This window comes from Lycium barbarum, chromosome 4 (genome assembly GCF_019175385.1).
Source record: "Lycium barbarum isolate Lr01 chromosome 4, ASM1917538v2, whole genome shotgun sequence".
Classification (NCBI taxonomy): Eukaryota; Viridiplantae; Streptophyta; class Magnoliopsida; order Solanales; family Solanaceae; genus Lycium; species Lycium barbarum.
This window is the reverse complement of record NC_083340.1, coordinates 12,856,381-12,880,239: the sequence shown is the minus strand read 5'-3', so window position 1 is coordinate 12,880,239 and position 23,859 is coordinate 12,856,381. Positions and strand designations below refer to the sequence as shown.

General features: G+C 36.4%; 1 protein-coding gene across 1 annotated transcript; it reads right to left on the bottom strand.

Annotated features, from left to right (window-relative positions):
• Positions 1–8,728: 8,728 nt before the first annotated feature.
• Positions 8,729–22,589, bottom strand: LOC132635255 (tobamovirus multiplication protein 2A). Its single transcript, XM_060351573.1, has 7 exons — positions 22,432–22,589; positions 21,731–22,050; positions 10,661–10,760; positions 10,231–10,311; positions 10,049–10,153; positions 9,736–9,954; positions 8,729–9,025 (listed from the first exon to the last, which is right to left on the bottom strand). Exons 2-7 carry the CDS (start codon positions 21,973–21,975, stop codon positions 8,918–8,920), a joined length of 858 nt encoding a protein of 285 aa, XP_060207556.1. The 5' UTR covers positions 21,976–22,050; positions 22,432–22,589; the 3' UTR covers positions 8,729–8,917.
• Positions 22,590–23,859: the final 1,270 nt, after the last annotated feature.

Here is a 23,859-nt window from a genome sequence, read left to right as displayed (position 1 = left end):
AAGACCGACTGACTTCAGCCCCAGTCTTGACACTTCCAGAGGGATTGGAAGAATATGTTATTTATTGTGATGCTTCAGGCGTCGGGCTAAGCTGTGTATTGATGCAAAGTGGTAAGGTGATTGCGTATGCTTCTAGACAATTACGGAAACATGAGCAGAATTATCCTACCCATGACTTAGAATTGGCCGCGGTGGTCCATGCTTTAAAGATATGGAGACATTACTTATATGGTGTCCACGTGGATATTTATATAGATCATAAGAGTCTCCAGTACATCTTCAAGCAGAAAGAGTTGAATTTGCGGCAACGACGATGGCTAGAGTTGCTAAAAGACTATGATGTTGAAATCCTATACCACCCCGGAAAGGCAAATGTTGTGGCTGATGCTCTTAGCCGTAGGTCGATGGGAAGTCTAAGTGAGGTACGACCAGAAAAGAAAGAGATGGCCCGTGATCTTCAGCAGTTAGCTAGTCTAGGAGTCCGAGTGGTGGACTCAGGTAGCAGCGGAGCTACTATTCAGAATTCAGCAGTTTCATTGTTAGTAGCGGAAGTAAAAGAGCGACAATATGAGGATCCCATGCTAATGCAGTACAGAGATACACTCCCTCAGAAGGAGGGGTCATCATTTGACCTTTCGGAAGACGGAGTTCTCCGATGTCGAGGCAGGTTATGTGTTCCCGATGTGGCAGGTCTACGCCATCAGATTTTGAGAGAATCTCATTGTTCCCGTTACTCCGTTCACCCCGGAGCGACGAAAATGTATCATGATCTTAAGACTATATATTGGTGGAATGGGATGAAGAAAGACGTAGCAGAATTCGTAGCTCAGTGTCCTAATTGCCAACAAGTGAAGATAGAACACCAAAAGTCGGGTGGCTTATTGCAAGCTATAGAAATCCCAACTTGGAAGTGGGAAGTGATTAATATGGATTTCATTACAGGGTTACCCCGTTCTCGACGTAAATATGATTCTATATGGGTGATCGTGGATAGGCTCACAAAGTCAGCTCATTTCTTACCGGTCAGAACGACCTATATGGCAGAAGATTATGCCAAGCTTTATCTTAAAGAGATAGTGAGACTCCATGGCGTTCCGGTATCTATTATCTCCGATAGAGGAACTCAGTTTACAGCCAAGTTTTGGGGGTCTTTCCAAGAAGGTTTAGGGACCCAAGTGCGCCTAAGCACGACATTTCACCCACAGACCGATGGGCAAGCTGAACGTACTATTCAGACTCTTGAAGATATGTTACGGGCATGTATGATAGATTTTGGAGGAAATTGGGATGACCATTTGCCACTCATTGAGTTTGCTTACAATAACAGTTACCATTCTAGCATTCAAATGGCACCGTATGAAGCTCTATATGGGCAAAAGTGTAGATCCCCAATTGGGTGGTTTGAAATCGGAGAAGCCAAGTTGATAGGGCCAGATTTGGTCCAGCAAGCAATAGAGAAAGTCAAGCTTATACAAGATCGATTGTTAGCGGCTCAAAGTCGCCAAAAGTCCTATGCATATAATCGTCGAAGGGACTTAGAGTTCCAAGTTAAGGATTGGGTATTCTTGAAAGTGTCACCAATGAAAGGCGTTATGAGATTTGGCAAAAAGGGGAAGCTCAGTCCCCGGTATATCGGACCCTATGAGATTATACGCAAAATAGGCAAAGTGGCCTATGAGCTAGATCTACCTCCAGATTTGGAGTCAGTCCATCCAGTATTTCATGTCTCGATGCTTCGGAAGTGTGTTGGAGATCCTACGAGGATCGTCCCAGTGAATGATATTCAAGTGATAGAAAAGTTAACTTATGATGAAATGCCCATTGCCATATTAGATAGGCAAGCACGGAGGCTTAGAAACAAAGAAGTGGCCTCAATTAAAGTGCTGTGGAGAAATAACAATCGAGAGGAAATGACATGGGAAGCGGAAGAGAATATGCGATTCAAATACCCACATTTATTTCGGCCCTTGGAAGAGGTCCAAGATGAGACGTCAAAATCATAAAGTATGCATGTTTTCCCTTTTATACATTCAGGTCGTGTGTGGCCAAATTTCTAGTGTTGTTATATTATTGCCCTGTGAGGCACTGTTATTATGGGTTGTTGTGACAGGGTGGTAGTGCCACATTACAGAGGAAACTCTGGCGAAATTTTTATAGAATTCCCCAAGCCTTTAACATTCGAGGACGAATGTTCCTAAGGGGGGTAGAATGTTACACCTCGGAAAATTTCCCGTTGGTACGCAAGTAAATGAACTAATGATGTGTGCGAGGAGTGCGAGTGTATAATGTTTCATGGGAAATGTATGTAAAGGGATGTGGATGATTAGAATGAAAAGTCGAGAAATGAGAAAAATTGAAAGTTGACAAAACTGCCCAGTGGTCGTATAGTGCAAAATACGGACCGTAAAGTGCAATACGGTCCGTAAACTTGACGTCGTAAACTGGCATGTCCAACTTCAACTTTCTGCCAGCTGAGGAAATGGCTAAAATACGACCTGGTGGACGGACCGTAAAGTGATTTACGTCCCGTAAACCATGGTCGTAAATCACCATGCATGCAGGCCAAAGTTTCTGGTTCTGCTTAAGCTTAAAAACGACCACGAGGGACGGTCTGTAAACTGAAATACGGAGCGTAAACCTCCATGGACGACCACTGTTCACCCAGCACAGATTTTTCAATTCATTAAATATGAGGATCAAGACTTGTCTTATTTCATTTACAACATTACACCACTTCTCTCTAGAACTTCTCTCTACATTTATTTTATGAGTTTTCAAGGATTATAAGTCATCCATAACATTAAGACAAGTAAATCAAGGATAAGGGAATCATCAAGGATCATCCAAGTCAAGAAATCCAAATGGAGAAAAAACTAGGGTTTTGCTCAAAGAAGAGTATTATCAACCAAAGCTTGTTCCTACAACTTCTAAGGTAAGATTCATGATTTTTACAAGATTTTTGAGGTATTGGAGAATTAAAATACATGGATTGTAGAAAATGTGGTCAACTAGGTCATGAATGATGAATAGTGACATTTTGAGAAATAGTTTGAATTGAGTTATGAATGTTGTTGTGTTATGATATGAATGTGTTATAAATGGTATTAAGATCATGAACTAAACACTTTAGACGAATGGACGAAGATGGGTGTTATAATCATGAATGTGGGAGAATTAGAGGCAAATTGAGGAATTCTAGATAATGTGGATAATGTGAATGACTAATGGCCATTGTTATGATATTAATGAAGGTATAAACGCTAGCATTGGAAGGGAACGTGCAAGCATAGAATAGTTCGACGGAAAGGTATGTAAGGCTAACCCTTCTTTTATAAGGCATGGTTCTTGGCCAAATTCCTAAATTCCTCTATATGAGTATGTTGTCTCCACATGATTGGCATTCCGAGCTCATAAGCTCACGACCCTTGATATGTACTATGATTATACTATGTTCCTCGCTTGACGAGTAAGTCCATAATGTAGATGTAACGATAGTGATGAGGATAGAAATGATGATGAGAGTAAAATGAGATTAAAGATGCTTACGAGCTATGATATATGTATATGTGCCTATGAAGGGATATAATGATACCCCGAGCTTATAACACCGGGTAGGATATATATGTATATGATTATGTCTAAAGTATGTATACGATTACGTAACGCGCGCACACCTCTGCAGAGGGTACGGATAACCCTGATGCCTTGGTAGGGCCAGGTATGTATGACCTTGAGCCTTGGTTGGCCAAGTATGTATAAGACACCGATCCCATGAGGTCGGGTATGCTATGTAAATGCTATGTATATTAAATGACTATGTATATAATATGAATATGAATGTGAAAAGACTATGTATAGGAATACGAATAAGGACATGTATACGAATATGAGCACAAGTATGGTACGAGTATTATTATGGGATACGAACGACGGTGTATGCAAGTAAGCGACATGATGATGATATTACTGTCTCCCCTCCTATGCTATCTTCATATGATATTTATTATGCTTCTATATTGAGGTTGATCATGCTTTACATACTCAGTACATTCTTCGTATTGACGTCCTTTTGTTTGTGGACGCTGCGTCATGCCCGCAGGTGCGCAGGGAGACAGATTTGATCCTTAGCTGCTTATTCGGAGATTTCATAGAGAGCTCCATTTCCTTCGGAGCCATATCTTTTGGGTACTCAATCTTTTGTGTATATAATTATGGGCATAGCGGGGTCCTGTCCCGCTAATGTGATATGTTATACTCTTAGAGGCTCGTAGACGTGTGTGTGTGTGGGTAGATGTGTTTGGCCTTGTCGGCCTATGTTTTGTATATCATTTTGTCGGCCACGTTGGCCCATGTATATTGATGTGGCATGAATGTCTATGATGATATAAATGTGTGGTTGTCCATATGGGACTAGTTGACGAATTAATGGAAATGCATGTATGATTATGTGGTTCACCTAGATGTAAGCATAAGAGTAAGCTAAGAGGGTGCTCGGGTGGGGTAGCACCGGGTGCTCGTCGCGGCCCCGAGTCGGGTCGTGACAAATTTCTACTTGAATTTTCCTAGGTCTAAGGTTATTTTCCACACAAGCATTCTTAAAATCTCTAATTCTTCCCCTATTAGCATTACCAAAAAGAAACGCAACCGCGTCTCTAACTTTTTGAATAGAATCGTCAAAACGCGTAAGACCTTCTTTAACAATTAAGTTCAAAATGTGACAACTACATCTTACATGAAAAATATTTCTTAGCGGAGGGTTTAGTTCTCTTTTTAAAAGACCAATCGCCTTTGTATTATTAGAAGCATTATCTAAAGCAATACAAAGTGTTTTTCTATAAATGTTAAAAAATCTCATAATAGTAGACATTGAATCCGTTAAAAAAATTTCATCGTGACGACCTTTTCCTTCATCATATAAAAAAGATATAATTCTTTTTTGCATAACCCAGTTGTCATCAACTTAATGACATGTAATAGCAAAAAAGTCTAACTTGTTAAGACCAAGACCCAAATCAGCGGTAATAGAAACATTACAATTTAAAGAATTAAATACATGGCGCAAATAAAATATATATTTTTTATACAAATCTATAACATCCGCTCTACAAGTACTTCTAGGAATACTCTCAAATAACGGATTATAACAACGTTGAATGTAAGTAACAAACCCCAAACCCGAAGGAAAGGAAAATGGTAAACAATCATAAGCTACCATTTTAGCTATTTCTACATGCTCTTTTTTCTTGTCATACTTAAAATTTTTACAGGTTCATGGGTCTATCGTCATTTGAATACCCCCCACATTTGAACCCGTTTGCTCTCCCCAAACATCCATATGTTTCTTTCTCATATGACCATTTAGTGTACCCGTTCCACCATCCTTACTAGTTTCTTGCTTAAAAGTAAATATTTGTCCACATAGGGTACATTTAGCGGTTCCGGTTTCCCTATCCTTAGTCATAAATTTCCAAATTTTAGCGGTTGACTTACGAGTTCTAGGCGGTTTGTCTTGTGTATGTGATTGTGCAGGACATGTATCTCCTATGGGATTTTCGGGGGGTTGTGTTTCATCATTATCAATTTCATTAAAAGTATCGGTATAATGTTGTTGCATTGCCTCTTGACCTAAAAGTGGATTATTTCCACCAATATCAATACCTAAATTAGGTATTTCTTCCACAAATGTTTCCTCATTAAGCCCACGCCTAACAATACCACTACTACCGGCACCACGTCTAAATCTCTTCGCCATTATTAGATAGAATTAATTTAAATCACAGTCAAATAAATCACAAGAAAATGAATTGCAATAAATTAAATTGCTAGAATTAAATTGTGAAAAACAAAGATAGAGTTGGAACGAAGGTATCAAATTGCCGGACTAATTTCCAACAAAGTGAAGGCGGCTATACTTGCAAATCCACCAAAGCTACTTCGGATTGTTGCAAAATCACCAACTCTACCAACAATATTATAATTGCAAAATTAATAATTGAAACTATAATAAGACTTTATAATATTTATTTGAGAGAAATTTAAAGTGGCTAATTGTTGCAAAGTAACTATAATTGAGAGATTGAGATTTGAGAGAAAGAGAAGAGTGAATTGGTGTGGATTAAAATGGAAATGGAGAGGGGTTTATATAGGGTGGGGGATGAGTTAAAGTGTTAAAAAAAGTTTGGGGGGTTTTGGGAAGGGAAAAAAGTTGGGGACCGTTTGGCAACGGCCATTTTTGCAAATGGACCGTTGCCCAACGGTCCAATTTGGGCCCAAAGCTGCAACGACTACCAAGTAAAAAAAAAAAAATTAATTCCACCGGTTAACAGGTTCCGGTTTTACCGGTTTTAAAAAAATTAGAACCGGACCGGTACAAAATATACGGTTAACCGGTTCAACCGGTTCCGATTCCGGTTTAGCCGGTCCGATTACCGGTTTGAACCGGTTGACGGGCTTAATAGTAACTCTCCTAATATTGAATTCATGTCTTAAACTCTGTTTGAGAGTTCTCAATTATTAGAGAAGGAAAGCTACTCCAAGTACGGAATAAATATTAAAAAGGGAGCTGTGTTAAATTTAATTTAACTTTGTCCTCTCTCTCTTTTAGAGTTTTCGATAAATTTTACCCATGTCATTAGGAAAAGTCTTGTTTTTATCCTTAACCCCCTAACAGAACTCCAACCTTAGGATAATTTTAAACCATAGTCTAAAGTTGAGATATAAATTTGAATTTTTTTCTGGAAAAGTGTTGAAGACGTGTGTAGTCCACTCATTTCACGCTAGATCTCCGTTAATAGCAAAGATAAATACGAAACAATGTGATACCAATAATAATATGTCCGGATCAAAAGTCTAACATAGAGCAAAATTGAGCAACTTCAGATAATACAAGAGCAAAGTTAGACATTTTTCCTATTGCATATGGATGTTATAAAGTACTAGATATATACATTTTGTGCTACCTTTTTCCTTTTCGTTAAAGAAAAAAATAAAGAACGATATTCTTACTTGCTAACGCCAAGAAAAGGTCAAGAATCATCAGAGTTAACATCACATCACGAAATTTATTTGTCAATTACTACATCATTTTGTAATGATAGATGCAACGGTTCATCTTCAAGTTAATGTACCCTCCAATCAAACAAGAACAAGTCTCTCTCGATGCTGTTGAAGAAGTTCTTGAAGTAGACAGTTTTGATATGAAAATATGAAATAATATATGAATAATAATAATAATAATAATAATAATAATAATAATAATAATAATAATAATAATAATAATATCATGGTTATTTGGACGTGAATTCGAGTGACAACTGACAAGGTTTAAATTTTGATATGAGATTATTAATACAGAAATTTTGATATGAAAATATGAAATAATATATGAAATAATATAATAATAATAATAATAATAATAATAATAATAATATCATGGTTATTTGGACGTGAATTCGAGTGACAACTGACAAGGTTTAAATTTTGATATGAGATTATTAATACAGAAATATCCCTCCCTCTCAACCTGTCCTAAAGTTCCAACTGCACACCTAACAGTTAAGGGCTATTTTGTTTAAAAACTACACGCATTAGAGAAAATTTCGTGTATTACTTTTGGCCCTCCGTAATTTTAACCAAATTGTTGACTTTGCATGGAGAGAGCTTGGGCATGAGTGCATTTGTTTACTTTCAGGTACTCTGTACGAGACGACAGGATATATATACTATTAATTAATTTTCAATCGTGAATACACACTACAAGAAAAAGTATACTCCTATTTGGTAACAAATTATTTTTGTTGTCATAGATTGATTATTATTGCAAAAAATTATTTTGTTGCATAAATTTTTTCTAACTGCTGTTATTGCAACAACGTGCAACAACTTTCTTTTTTGTTGCCAAAAGTACTTTTTGCAACAATAATCAATACTATGGCAACAACATTAAATTCCTTGACAACAAAAATGTTCTTTGCCAACAATAAAACTAAGTTATTGTCAAATATTAAATTTTTTTTGTTGCCATTTCTATACTTTCTTGTAGTGACATATGTATAAGTTATTGAAACGGCAATCATTATTAGTATCAAACCAATAAATACAAGCTAAATCTTCTAAGTGATAACTAGGCCAAAGAAAAAACTTAAATTTAGTTAATTCTTTTTTCTCTTTATAAAGAGGTTCCTTTCATCCAATGATTAACTAGTTTTTTACATTGTTTTCGTTGCAAAATACAGTACTGAATTTGTAAAGACATTATCCCAATTCAAAGAAGTAAAGAGCTATTGTTATGCTAATGAGGAGCATTTCATAAGCAAAATGCACCAAGCATATCCCACCAAGAGAAGACTTAAGTCTGGGATACAATTCCAGAGTTTTCATTTCAAAATATATCTCGACAGAATATTGGTTACGACATACTTATTACTTCACCATAACGAGAGTTCACTTCTATTCCAATTTTGATTTGATGTACATGGTTGCATTATGCCATTTTCACTTTAATACTACAAACTTAAAAAGAATGATGACTGAAATTCAAATGTACACTAAAACACATCTTCCACTATATGACCATCCGAGGGCAACCGGAATATGATATTTTAGGCACTATCTAGAACATGGTAATATCCCAGATATAGACAACTACTTCCCCCAAGTTTTTCATCTTCTTTACATGATTCTATCAAGAACCACACACTGTCACTAATCATGTTAAGTCTTCAAAGAATGGACATGAAGAGTACTTATCCTTCAAAATGTACATAAGAAGTGAAGATCCCGAAAACTGTGTTTTGTACATAAGAAGACTCCACAAAGAGAAAAGGCTTACAAAAGACAACAAACACTTCACACCAGACTAAATTACACAGACGGGCACAATCATCAGTCCTCCCAAAATTACAAGAAAGACCCATCATCACATTATGGCGCAACCCTTCCTTTCCTCTTGCGGCTGTGCGGCAGTTTGCGGATGTCTATTCGACTCCGACGGGTTGTAAGTGAACTCCGATGTATCGAGCCCATACTGGGTTACAGCCATTCAAGAATTCAAGTCAGAAAAAAACTTAATAGCCAGTACTATCAAACGGGAAAGATGTTTCACCAGACTCCGAAAAATTTAAGTACACTTGCAAGCAGAAGTGGCAAAATTAGCCCATGAAAACATGACCCAGCCAACCCACCCATTTATTTGCTCAGCCCATCAAAAATTGGGCTGATATGTAGCTCAAATTGACCATGAGAGATCTTGTCAAAATATTTTCAAAAGAGATTTTTTTATTTGATATGTTATATATCGCCATAATAAAGAAGAGAAATAGTTTTATTAGGGACTAAAAAATTATAAACGAGATAAAAACCATACCAAAATGTACCACAAACCAACTGAAACAATAATCCCACATGCTGTCACAAGAAAGCTTTCATTTGAAAAACTGAAAAGGAAACTCAATCTTCTCGTACCTAAGAAAGTCATGAATGATGCAAAAAGGTCTTGCTGTGATCGGATTTTTTGAGAACTTAGCGAAAGAAAAGAAAAAACATCTCTGTGAAGTCTCGCAAAAAGGTCAAAAGAAATAGAGCACCACAAAAAAAGCACTAATTTTTAAAAAAAATCATCATGATGAGTACAAAGTAACTGAAAAGACACTGTAGTTAGTAACGAGCAGTCGACCAAGAAGTTAAACAACATGATCCACATCAACATGGAAGAAGAGCAATTAACAGAGAGCAAACCTTTTCCCTCATACGCATACTCCACGCATCATTTCTACTTGGACGATTATCAACGGCACCAGTAACAGGGACACCGGTTGCAGGAGCTGGTGGAGGCCTATTGTTGATCAGTGGCTGTCGAATTTGTTGTCTGGGACCACCTATGTACTCATCATCACTATCATAGTCTGCTGGTCTGTTTGCTGCCCTTACTACGAGGGCCAATAAGAATATAAGAGCCTGCAACTCATGTCAACACCGAAATTGAGAAATACTGAGAGAATACAAATGATTTTTGGGAACAAAAAATCATACATATCGTTCTTAACCTCACCTCCAAAATAACAGCACCAAGGGCAACCCACTTAATAATCTTCCAGTGGCCATCCAGAAAATCATAGATTGCATCAAAGTTACCCGTTTTGTCAGTTGGAATTTCCTGACAAAGACTTTCATCACTTTTCTGACAACAAATGTATAGTTTGAAAGTGAAGTCGTGAGTTAGAAAATACTTACCTCTCTCCAGCTTTTATCAAAGAATATAAACCCAGCAGCAGCTAGCTCTATCAAGATCACCAAGAAAATCAATGCAGAGTACTGTTTCTAGTTAAGGAGCCAAAAATATGCTTCGTAGAAGACTGAGAAGAGAAATCAGATGAAAACTCTAGTAACTTGGACAGTCTAAAAGTCCAAAACGCCTATTGGAAATAAGGGTTCAGGGGAGTGTAGTGCAACAAAGGTAAGAGGAGAAACTGCAAAGGCGATTAATAGGAAAACAAAATTGGAAGTTATTGAAGTAAGATTTCGAAAATCTTAAAGAAAATGTTCCTATTGATCATAACGTCTATCATTTCTACTTATTGCTGAAAGAAGTATATCGCCTCAAAAATATATTAGGTTTTCCACAAATAATAAATCATGAAGACTGAACAAATGATAAGGATACAAAACTCAGGCAGCAACCGTTCCTTGTTGCCGCTCCGATGCAACCACAACAAGATACAATTACAAGAACTGCTCCAATACCAATAAACAAATATATGAACCTGCAACATAACAAATAAGTCAAATTAGTTTTCTGGAGAACACGTTCAAATGCGACCAACTGAACATTGAGGGAAAATATATTTCTTATCCAAATATTGGATTGGCAGCAGAATACCAGATATGGGTCATCCCTCCCAGTAAAACTTTATCCAAGCAATAAAAGGAAGAATAATCTTGTCACTCTATAATCTTTATAAATCATGTACTCAAGTTCTGAGAATTCAAACCCACACAAAACTAAGCCATATTAAATGACAAAAAGGTTCTTGGTCTCTGTTTATAATGTAATAATGGACGCAAACAAACAGGTGCAGACCATATACAGTTCATTTTCTTAAATTGTACTTCCACGTTTCTTTCATTCTACACCTAGGAAACAGCCAATTCAACCTTTGCATATACTTTCTTCAAAAAAAATAAAAATGCAAGTTTTCAGGAAGAGAATGGCAACAGCACACAACAACAACAACAACAACAACAACAAGCCCAGTATAATCCCACTATGTGGGGTCTGGGGAGGGTAGAGTGTACGCAGACCTAACCCCCACCTTGAAAGGTAGGGCGGTTGTTTCCGAAAGACCCTCGGCTCAAGAGAGGAGAGAAAGAAAGACAAGACAAGACAAAAGGTTAGATATGATCAAGCGTATCGAAAACAATATGAAAGCAAGGAATAACAAAGCAAGAAAGTCATGGTAAAAGGAGAATTAACTGCTATAAATAACTATGAAAATGAAAACAATGAAGGTAAATAAGCCATTATAAACCAACAGATACTCGCAGAAACTCGCAGAAATGAAGAGACAAGAAACTATACAACAACATAACTACTCTCAAGGGAGGATAAACGCGACTACCTACTATCCTTCTACCCTAATATGAGTCCTCCATACCCTCATATCTAAGGTCATGTCCTCCGTAAGCAGGAAATGCGCCATGTCCTGTCTAATCACTTCCCCCCAATACTTCTTCGGCCTACCTCTACCTCTTCTGAAGCCGTCACTGGCCAACCTCTCGCACCTCCGCACTGGGGCATTTTCATCTCTCCGCATCACATGCCCAAACCATCTCAGCCTCGCTTAATGGCAACAGCACACAAGAGGTATAATACTATTGATAGGTTGTCAGAGTAGAAGCAGTGACAAATCCTGGTAACATTAAGAGGGCTACGGTGGATTTCTATAAGAACCTATATTCTGAAACAAAAACTTGGAGAGAAAAGGACCAAAATCATCCATAATGTTTGGGTTTGGATCAAAATCATACATATTCTTTCACATGGTGCACTAATAGTACATTATGTTTGCATAAGTGGTGCACTTTTAGTCACAATCCCAAATAAATTTGACGGAAAAGAACAAAAATGCCCCTGAACTTTTAGAAAAGGTATAAAAATACCCTTTATTCATCTATTTTGCTAAAACTACCCCTCAATTCAACTTTTTGGCTCATTTATTCCCCTTGACTAACGGACAACACTATTTTTTTAAAAAAAAAAATTAAATTAAATTGCACATGACATTTTATTACTGAAAAATTGATTTATTCTTTTAAAAAGAAATCTGAAACCTTGGAATTTTTTTAAATTTGGAAAACTTTTTTTTAACGAGTAAAACCTTGACTAACGGACAACACTAATTTTTTTTCTTTTCAAAATGTGAAAAATTGGATTTTTATAAAAATCTGAAAAAATTAAATTTTTTATGGAAAAACTGTGTTTAAAAAAAAATCAGAAAACTATCTTTTTTTAAATCTAGAAGAAAATTATGGAGTATTAGTTTTGCACATTTTACTTAAAAAAACAATCAGTTTTTCAGATTTAAAAATTGAATTTTCTAAAAAAAAAAATGGGGTTTCCACCCGATAAATTTTTTTTTCCAAACTTAAAAAAATTCCACATGTTTTAATGAAAATCCAATTCTGTTTTTTTTTTTTATATATATATATATATATATAAAAGGCTTACTACATTTGTTTTTTTAAAAGAAATGGATGTTGAAAAATTATTTTTCCTTATTCTACAAATAACGATTTTTCAGATTTCTTTTTAAAAGAATAAATCAATTTTTCAGTAATAAAATGTCATGTGCAATTTAATTTATTTTTTTAAAAAAAAAAAAATTAGTGTTGTCCGTTAGTCAAGGGGAATAAATGAGCCAAAAAGTTGAATTGAGGGGTAGTTTTAGCAAAATAGATGAATAAAGGGTATTTTTATACCTTTTCTAAAAGTTCAGGGGCATTTTTGTTCTTTTCCATCAAATTTATTTGGGATTGTGACTAAAAGTGCATCACTTATGCAAACATAATGTACTATTAGTGCACCATGTGAAAGAATATGTATGATTTTGATCCAAACCCAAACATTATGGATGATTTTGGTCCTTTTCTCAAAACTTGGAGGCCAAGTTTTGATTACATAGGTTGCCCAAAGATCTCTCAAGAAGAACAATCATGGTTACAAAGACCTTTTTCTGAAGCTGAAGTATTACAGATAAAGCAAAGTACTCTGCACAAGGCTCCAGGTCCCGATGGTTTTTCTATGGGTTTCTTTAAAACAGGTTGGGACACTATCAAAGAAGATATGATGCAGACTATCCATAACTTTCACCAAAAGGAATATTTTGAGAGATCCCTAAATGCCACTTTCATTGCTTTAATCCCAAAGAAGAATGGAGCTGAAGAGTTGAAGGATTAGAGACCTATAAGCCTAATAGGAGGAGTTTACAAAATCATCTCCAAACTCATTACAGAAAGGCTAAAAACTGTCATGGAGAAATTGGTCAATGATCATCAATTGGCTTCCATTAAAGGGAGGCAGATCCTAGATGCAGCCTTGCTAGCTAATGAGTTGGTAGATTCCAGGGCTAAACAAAACAGACCTGGCATCTTATGTAAATTTGATGTTGAAAAGGCTTTTGATCATGTTAAACTGGTCTTTTCTTCTGAAGATTTTAAGGGATATGGATTTGGAGGAAAATGGATAAACTGGATATCTTTTTGCATTTCAACCTCAAGGTTTTCAGTAATAATCAATGGAAGCCATGAAGGTTTCTTTCAGTCGAGTAGGGGGTTAAGACAAGGGGATCCTCTATCTCCTTTTCTCTTTTTACTAGCAATGGAGGGACTCAACCACATGTTAAGAACTGCCAACTCCAACACATGGATTAAGGGTTTTGGTTCCTTGAAAAATCCTGGCAACATTCTGGAGATTACCCACCTACTGTATGCTGATGACTCTTTAATTTTTTGTGATGCTGAAGTGATTCAAATAAGGCATCTCAGAGCCATTCTCACCATATTTGAAGCCCTCTCTGGCCTACACATAAATTGGAGTAAGAGTTGTCTCTATCGAGTTAATCAGGTTGTTGGGCTCACTACACTAGCTAGAAACCTAGGCTGTCAGTTGGGATCTCTACCAACTAGATACCTAGGAATGCCACTTGGTGCCAAGAGCAAATCTGTGGAGATTTGGAATGAGGTCATTGAAAGATGTGACAAAAAACTAGCAAGATGGAAAAGCCATTATTAGTCATTAGGGGGTAGATTAACTCTAATCAGTTCAGTACTTGATGCCCTTCCAACTTATATGATGGGTTTGTTTCCTATTCCTGTTGAGTGTGGAAGAAAAAATTGATAAGCTGAGAAGAGATTTTCTTTGGCAAGGCAACAACGACAGAAGAAGCAAGAACCTGGTGAAATGGGAGAAAGTAACTCTCAACAAGAAGCAAGGAGGTTTGGGCATTAGAAATCTCAGATTCCACTATCAGAGTCTGCTCCAAAAATGGTTATGGAGATTCAATTTTGAAGACAACACAATCTGGAGAAAGTTCATCTCCCAAAAGTATGGTATGACAAGGCAATGGACAACACAAGTAGTCACATCCCCTTATGGTACCCGCTTATGGAGAACAATCAGGAATCAATGGCCAACTTTTAATAAACACATATGCATCAAGGTTGGGAATGGTTAAAAAACTGATTTCTGGAATGATATTTGGACACGCCAAAGCCCCCTAAAGAACCACTTTCCTGAACTTTACTCACCAGTTTGTAACAACAAGCAAAGTTTAACCAGATATGGGAGCAACATGGATGGAACCTGATTTTTAAGATGGAACTTGATTTTTAGGAGAGCTCTAAATGACAGGGAAATTGATATAAAGTAGCAAACTTGCTACAGACTCTGGAAGCTTTCAAGATCACCCCCAAAATCACTGATAAGCCAAGTTGGAAGCTCAATAGCAAAGAAATTTTCACTGTTAAATCTGCGTACTGGAATCTGAATCATAATACCTTCATAACAGTGTTGGGGCCCTGGAAACTCACATGGAAAGTCAAGATTCCTCCCAAGGTCTCTTGTTTTACATGGCTTGTGGTTAGGAGAGCATGTTTAACACATGAGAAACTACAGAGAAGAGGTTTCCAGATTTGTTCTATATGCTCTTTATGTGGACTGGATGGGGAGACCAATGAACATTTATTCATTCATTGCACGACAACAACAAATCCGTGGAACATGTTCTTTTGTATCCTAGGTATCAGTTGGGTCATGCCCAAAACCACTTTTGATCAACTTAGTAACTGGAGGGAGATTGGGAAAAGACATGGAAGTGAAAACTGGTGGCAATTGATACCAGCCTGCATATGGTGGATAGTATGGGAAGAAAGAATAGTATGGGAAGAAAGAAACTCAAGAGTCTTTGAGAATACAAGCAATTCCATACACAAAACTAGGATGAAGTGCCTTAGTCTTTTCTATTTTTGGTGTAAGCACCATCTTTTGGGGGATGCAGGGGATTTGATAGACCTAACTGGCAAATTGTAATATCTGGACTGTTTCCTTTTGTCTCTTATATGAGCATGTAAGTACCCTTTTCAGCACTACCCAAGTGCTGCCTTTTGCAATACATACAAGATTGTTACCTTCCTCAAAAAAAAAAAAAAAAAAAAAAAGGCAAGTTTTCTCAAACTTATCAGCAGAAAGAGTAAAACAAAAATAATTGGTTATCATTTTTAAAAAATTGCAGCACAACTGACTAATCCATCCCCCCAGATAAGAAACATTTAAGCCGTCAATAATCTCAAAAGGGTCCCAGATATCTTCATTTCAAAAGATGAAAGTTGCGGAGATGAGGATGTTGCGATGGATGTGTGGGCATGCTAGGAGAGATAAGATTAGAAATGAAGATATCCGGGACAAGGTGGGAGTGGCCTCGGTGGAGGACAAGATGTGGAAAGCAAGGCTGAGATGGTTTAGGCATGTGAATAGAAGATAACACGGTTGCCCCAGTGTGAATGTGTGAAGAGGTTGGCTATGGACGGTTTCAGGAAAGGTCGAGGTAGACCGAAGAAGTATTGGGGAGAGATGATTAAACAGGACATCGCGCAGTTCTAGCTTAACGAGGACATAACCTTAGATAGGAGGGGTAGAAGGCTAGTAGGTAGTTGAGCGTTGTCACGCGAAATACTAGTAGTCGTAGTATTACTCTTGTAGTTTCTTGTCCTTTGATCTTTGCGATTATCTGATCTTTCTGGTACTTCGATTATCGTATTAATTTGCTCCTTTCTTTCTGGACTGTTCTACCATGACTTTCTCGCTTTCGTTATTCCTTGTTTTCATATTGTTTTTGATATGCTTGGCCCTATCTGACCTTTTGTCTTGTTTTCCTCTCTTGAGCCGAGGGTCTTCCGGAAACAGCAGCCCTACCTTTCAAGGTGGGGGTTAGGTCTGCGTACACTCTACCCTCTCCAGACCCCACATGGTGGGATTCTACTGGGCTAGTTGTTGTTGTTACTGTTCCTTTTTATCCGGACTGCTCTATCATGTTTTTATTAGTGTTTTGTCAAGGTTTATTTGCTCCCGTTATCTTCTTTTTCGTACTGCTTTGAATTGGTTGTCCTTGTGCCAAGAGTCTACCGGAAACCTCTCTACTTCCCAAGGTAGGGGTAAGGTCTGCGTTTCACTTTACCCTCCCTAGACCCCACTTTGTGGGATTTCACGGGGTATGTTGTTGTTGTTGTTGTTGTTAGTCATGACTAAATAAATACTTCCAACCAAAAAACTATGGAAGTATTAAATATAATAATTGTTCCTTATCCTTCTTATCCTTTTTAAAATATTAAAATTTTGACTTATGAAGTCGAAGGCAATTTTTCCTTTTTGTTAGGAACATAATTTAATCCAAACTAAGCTAAAATCAACAAAAACAATGTACACAGAATTGAAAATTCATTATATGACTTCTTCAACATAGTTCGGTTTATAGTTGCTCCTTAAATAAAGTACAACAGGGGCATGCTACTTCCTTGAGGAAAAAAGTCTCAATCATTTGCACAAAAACTAAATTTCCCAATACAAAACAAACCCCTACCCAATAACACCACCGAAATCTGAAAAGTGGAGAGAGGAGGGGGAGGGGGGTGGGGTAAGTATAACAAAGTCCTAAATTCCAAGTGACCGTTATTCCTGACATGAAGAGTAGAGTTTGAAGCTTATCAAGGGACGGCTATAAACCTTGCGTACTTAGTCAAGACACTGAAGATGGAGAGAGAAGTTTGCAGTTCATATTCCAGCGTGAATACCCCAACTCTGCCCACTTTAGATGTTAGAGATCTAAAATCCTTGAATACGAGAAGCACAGAAGCAGAGGAAATCTATTTCCTATTGGTATAAGGTAGAAAAAGGGATATCATCAAAGTGGCGTTTAAGAGAGTGTGGGCAGGTTTGGTTAGATTGGGACCATGACTAAAATGGTTAGGAGTGCATGTAAAGAGAGATGAGTTAATACGACACAATCGTAAACGTTAATGAAAATGTAGGACGGATCATTATAGTATGGGATGAAAGAAAGATGGAAATGTTGGATAATTGCTTCACGATTCAAGAATAGGAAGCAACATGAAGTGAGGTAAAGGAGAGATGTACAAGCTAGTGGGTGAGGGATCAAAGCGGAAGTTATAGAATGAACTCTCAAAATTTTTGTCCAGTTGAAGACTACTTTGGGAGATTCAATTTTTTTTTTTTTTTAACTCGACAGGGTTCCTAGGGAAAAAGATGGGGTGTGATTTTTTCTCTAGAGTAATGGAGGAGTTATCGAAGCTTTTATTGATAATCATAATTTTGAAGTGACTTGAATCTATTTGCTAAACACATGCATGTAACTACTCATTGTGCACAGTCACAATTGGATTACTTATTAGATCTTCTGTTGATTGGTAATAGGTTTGCATCGTCCAAATCAAGGGGTCGAAGTCAAGATCTAAACTAGATTAGACAGAATCTTAGTGGCCGTTTGGCCATGAATATACTTTACTTTTTTCTGGAGTTGAATTCTAGAATTTGAAAAAAAAAAAAAAAAAACTGTTTTCACTTTTTTCACTCCACATCACTCACAAAAATTCAAAAGCAACTTCAATTTGTATTCATGGCCAAACGCAACTCCAATTTCCAAATACCATTTTTAACTTTGAAACAAAAACTACTTTTTCAAATTTCTCAATTTTCATGGCCAAACTTGCTTCAGATCATTTGCCTATTCTATTAGAAACAGCAAAACTAAGAAGACTACAAGTACCTGTTAAATATGATAATATCAACCACTTTTTTGGCAAATAGGTGAGACAGTGGCGCAGTTACCAGGTTCAAGAAAATCTTTAGTTCAACCATGTAAAGAAACGAAGAAATGTAAAAGGGGTCGTAGCCAATGGAATCAGGACGTACCTGGAAGTGTAGAAAAGTCGAGATGTTAGTTTTTCTTTTTTATAGGTAAGTTGAGATGTCAGATTTGATGAACAGTTGGGGGACAGAAGGAAGGGAGGGGGTTGGAACTAGATGATCACTAAAAATGAGGAAATATGAAAGAGCTAACTTTAATGGCTATAGTACAAGAAATTAGTCGGAGACAAAAGTCTAGGGTATTACGGTTGAAGGAAGGGGATTGCGATACAAGTTCTCCTACTACAGGTTATAGTGAATAAAAGGAGAAACTTTGTAGAAAAATAGAAGTGGGATAATCAATCACAATGGAAGGAAATGGGTGGAAGACGCAATTATGAATTTCTGTACACAATTATCTGTTGTAGAGGCCTCGACTTGGCAAGTAAGAATTTAGCCAGACAACAGCGAAGATAGGAATGGTCCAGTGTTTGGACATGGTCTCGAAAAAGGAAGTGCGGTAAGCACTTGAGACTTATAGAGGAGATAAAGTAGAACCTAACAGCTTTACTTTACCCTTATTTTAACAGTGCTTGGACATGGTCAAGATCTTGTAGCGACGATTCAGGGTTTTCATGAGACTGAAATTTTTTGAGAGCACCACCTCCTCTCATATAGTAATCATACCAAGAAGGGTGGTGCAGAAAATACTAAGGACTACAAACATATTAGTCTAGTGGAAAGCATATATTAGATTATTGCAAAGATACTTTTTAATTTAGTAGATGACATAGTAACCTCCCAGAACATACTCCCTCTGTTTCGATTTATGGGAACCTATTTCCTTATTTGTCCGTGCCAAAAAGAATGACCTCTTTCTATATTTAGAAACAATTTACCTTTATGCAATGATTTATAGTCACACATATACTATGTGACTCATTTAACACCACAAGTTTAAAAGTCTTCTCTACTTTCTTAAATTCCGTGCCCAGTCAAATGGGTTCACATAAATTGAAACGGAGGGAGTAGTAAAAAGCAAGCAAATTTTAGACACAACACTTGTCTCATATAAGGGGTTGGACTCTAGAAGAAAGGAATGAGCTACAGGAATTTTGTGCAGGTTGGGCTTCGGAAATGCTTGCGATCACGTCAATTGGGATTTGTTGGAATTTGTAATGATACAAGATGTGTTCGGAAGGAAAAAAAGAAACTTTCTTTAAGAAAGAGAAAGTGAAAAGGGTTTTGTCTATCAACGGTGAAATTCTTAGTACTGATAAACGGGATTCCAACTGGTTTCTTTGACAGCTCTAAAGAGCTGACGGAAGGGATCCACTATCTCCCGCACTATTCATTTTGGCGAAAGCACAAAGAGATAACGGATGGAGCAAGCATGGAGGCATGGAAATTTGTTATACTTGCCATGAAGAAAGACAAAAAGGAAGTAATATGCACTTGTAGATCAATAAGGAGAAACAAATCCCATTGATACGCACAAAGTATAAAAAGAAACAAACCCAATGCTTAGAAATGGAGATCAACAATGGCATTTTCTCATAAAACAAAGTAAGAAGATATAGAGATCCTTACAGAAAGCAAGAGATGCTTCCCAAATTCAGTTCACGTTATTTCATCTAAATGAACCATACTCTCCTTTGTGGAAGAGAAATTTCTCAATTTTCGTAATCAGAAATGCAACTGATTTTATCTTTTAAGTCTCTAAGTTTTTTGCCCTTATCCTTTTTAACTGTGACATTCCTCTAAAAAACAATAGAAAAACTAGCTAACAAGTACACAACATTACCAATACAACTTCACAATCATCTCAAAGGCAACTTCTAGGGTAGCACGAAACAATCAAATAAGATAAACGTTGATGTGCCGTGAAATTACGGGATGTTCGATGCTAATTTCTTAAGCTTTTGTAACTCTTCAAGCACTTTTGTTGTTACTTTTTGTGTATTTATGTCGTTTTGTAGGATAAGATGCCCGGAGAGCATAACGGAGCAAAATGGAGCAAAATAGAGCAAAAATAGAACAAGCAGCACTTTCTGGCAGCACATGCTAGCAGCACTTGCTGCAGCATGTTGTGCATGCGAGCAGCACTTGCTGCACCATGTTGTGCATGCGAGCAGCACTTGCTGCACCATGTTGTGCATGCAGCATCTGCGAGCAGCACTTGCTGCACCATGTTGTGCATGCGAGCAGCATGTTGTGCATGCGAGCAGCATGTCGTGCATGCAGCATCTGCGAGTGGCACTTGCTGCAGCATGTTGTGCACGCAGGGCATTTTTGTCCACAATTTGTTCCCTTTTTTGAATGTTATAAATACTCTTTTAGGGTTTGTAAAACATTATCTTTGGCCATTTTCATACAAGCTTGGAGGCTAGAGTTTCATCTACACCATTGGAGGAGAACATTGGAGCACCTTAATGAGATATTTCTTAAACCTTTCTTCAATTCCTTGTTTTGTATTGAATATTTAAGTGTGTAGTATTTTCTTCTTTCACTTGAATCTTGTTTATGATATTATTCATTATCAAGTGTTGGATGAAACTCTTGTTATGCTTATGTATTGAATGATTTTTATTTCTAATGAAGTGGGTTTATTGTTTCTCTATTAACTCTTCAAGCTTTAATGTCCTTTAATGGTGTACAACATTATTCGTGCCTAACTACCCATACTTTGCTTGCAAAAGAAAGTAGAGGTTAGGAAAAGAGTTAATAGCAAAAATTTGAGTTATTAAACCCATCTAATAACTAGAGCTCGGAAGAGGATAGTTACTTGAGGTTAAATTGATTGTGCCTAATATCACACTCTAAGGCTTGGAAAAGCTTAGAGTGAAATTCATTGATTTGATTGGAAGACTTTAAATGAGATTTTAGAAATCATTATCTATTAACATAAACCCGCTCTTAGTTGTAAAATCATGAAATACATTGGATCGTTACTTGAGTGTAATTTCCTTTGTATCCAAACTTGTGGCCATTGATTATTTTACCTGCTTTCTAGTTAGTTTTATCTTTATTAGTTTTTAAATCAAAAACCAAATATTGAAAAAGTGTTTGTCTTAGCTTAGTTGGTGATAATTCTTTACTTGTTTAAATCGCCTAGTATATTGTTCCCTGTGGGATCGACCCCGACTCATAGTTGGATAAATTATATTGCGACGACCGTGTACACTTTCTCTTTGAGGAGTGGATTTGGACGTTATCAAACGTTAACGCGAACACAACATTACCAAATAGCAAATACGGTTTGCAATACAACTTCACAATCAAATTAAATAAGCAGTAATGCGAAAAGGGTATTCATACCAAGGTTTCGGAAGTTTATCAAAGATGTTTCCAGCCAACGATACAGCCATCAGCATAGGTCGACCGAACTCTAACACTTCAGACCTTGTAGGTGGCGCAACTGGGTAATCATCATCCCCGGAGGACGAATGATTTTTGTACTCAACAAATAAATAAATACCATACCCCACCATTGCCAAACCAACAAGGGTCAACAAGAAGTTCAAGAGCTTCAACAAACACTCCCAAAAACCTTTACACGCCATTTTCTACTGTTCCTTCACAAACCCTTTTAAAACAACAGCTCCTTTTGAAAGTTTTCAGCTATTTCATCAAATTCCCTAAAATACCAACATACACAAACCCACTCATCAATACTTCAGTTTATCCAAAAACACATAAAAATCTAAACTTTACACAAAAAAGACATAAAAAAACACTAATACATATGCATAATCATATTTAACAAAACATAAACCAGCTTTAAAGGGGCTATCAAGATAATTCAAACAGGGAATATTCATATTCAATTAAGATAAATATGAAATCTTGATTATTTATGGATCTGGGAAAACAATTAAAAGGGGTTAGAATTAACATGAAATTAAAACTCTTGGTGCAAGAATCTTGAAAATTTAATTACTATATACCAAAAATTGGGATCATCAATTAAGCTTATACAAAAAAGAAAATTTAGATAAATGGGTTGAAAAAATACTTACAAGAAAGGCAGAATAATGGAAGATTTGAGATCAGAAAGACTGGAAGGTTCGAAGATAGGTATATTTGGTTAGAGGAAAGGAAAAAGGAAAAAAAAAAGGCCAAGAAGGTTAGCTGGCTAAAATGGCTTATGCAAGGGCACTCCTTCCTTTTTGTTTTTTTTTTTTTAGGTAACGAGGATACTAATATTAATATTTGTAAAATAATTTATCAACAAGTGTTGTGATTCGTGTTAGAGTGATAAATACTCTCTCACCTTATTAACTAGATGTTTCGGTTTGAGTTGTAGATATAGAATAACTTTTGTTAGAAAATGTTTTATCTCTAATATGAATTTTTTCGGTGCAAATTTGAATTTAATCTGACTTCAATACATATATGTGTAAAACCCTTTTTTTTTTCATTTTACTTTTTTTATATTTGGGAGGAGAGTCTTGGAGCAATTGTAAAGTTGTCTTCGTGTAACTTATAGGTCACGTGTTCGAGCCGTGAAAGCATGGAAGCAGTCACTAATGTTTGCATCAAGGTAGACCTATCTACATCACGCCCCTTGGTACGATCCTTTCTCGGACCCTTATTATCCTTTTTTTTCCTCTTCTTTTTCTTGGGAGTGGGATATTTCGATTTCTTACGGAGATCAAAATTCATTTTTTGTCGTTTTGAATTTTAGATTTGAAAATTTTATTATAAAACGATCAAGATATCAAATGTATTCCTGACTTTTTTTTTGCTTCAAATTCAATACGATTTATATAAAACTCTTTATGGATCAGAATTTGTATTTTCTTTTTCAGATTATGAATTTGTTATATAAACAACATTACAAGAAAAGAAAGGCGAGGGAGATATTTGTCTTGCTAAATTAAAATTTAATAACTTTAGCATAAGATACAAAATATGATTGTTGGGAAAAAGATGACACAAAAAAAAATATTAAGTTGTGTTTTTTGATCCCAATAAATGTCACAAGTTGGTATTCTTGGATTTATATTATTTATTTGTTAAAGTTCTCGACTCTCTTTAACAGAGATGTGTAAATAGCTTAATCATAAGAGTATTTTTTTATTTAAACCATCTATAATTTTTTCTTAAACATCTAACTTAATAAACACTAGACGACTTGTCATAGTCGGGGGCGAAGGCACATAAGGCCAAGGGGTTCGAACCCCTTTGGCGGAAAATTACACTATTTATACATGATTAAAATTATTTTTTATGTACATATAGTAGATATTGACCCTTTTTTATGTGTTTACTTTTTTATATTTTGAAACTCATTATTACAAATTCTGGTTCCGCCACTAATCATAGTTAAGATGAATTTAAGAAAAAAAATGATAATAACTTTCTTTATAAACATCAAACACAGTTGAGACAAACTCAGGTTATTCAAATTTATTAATATTTGGAATGAGAGATAATATCATGTA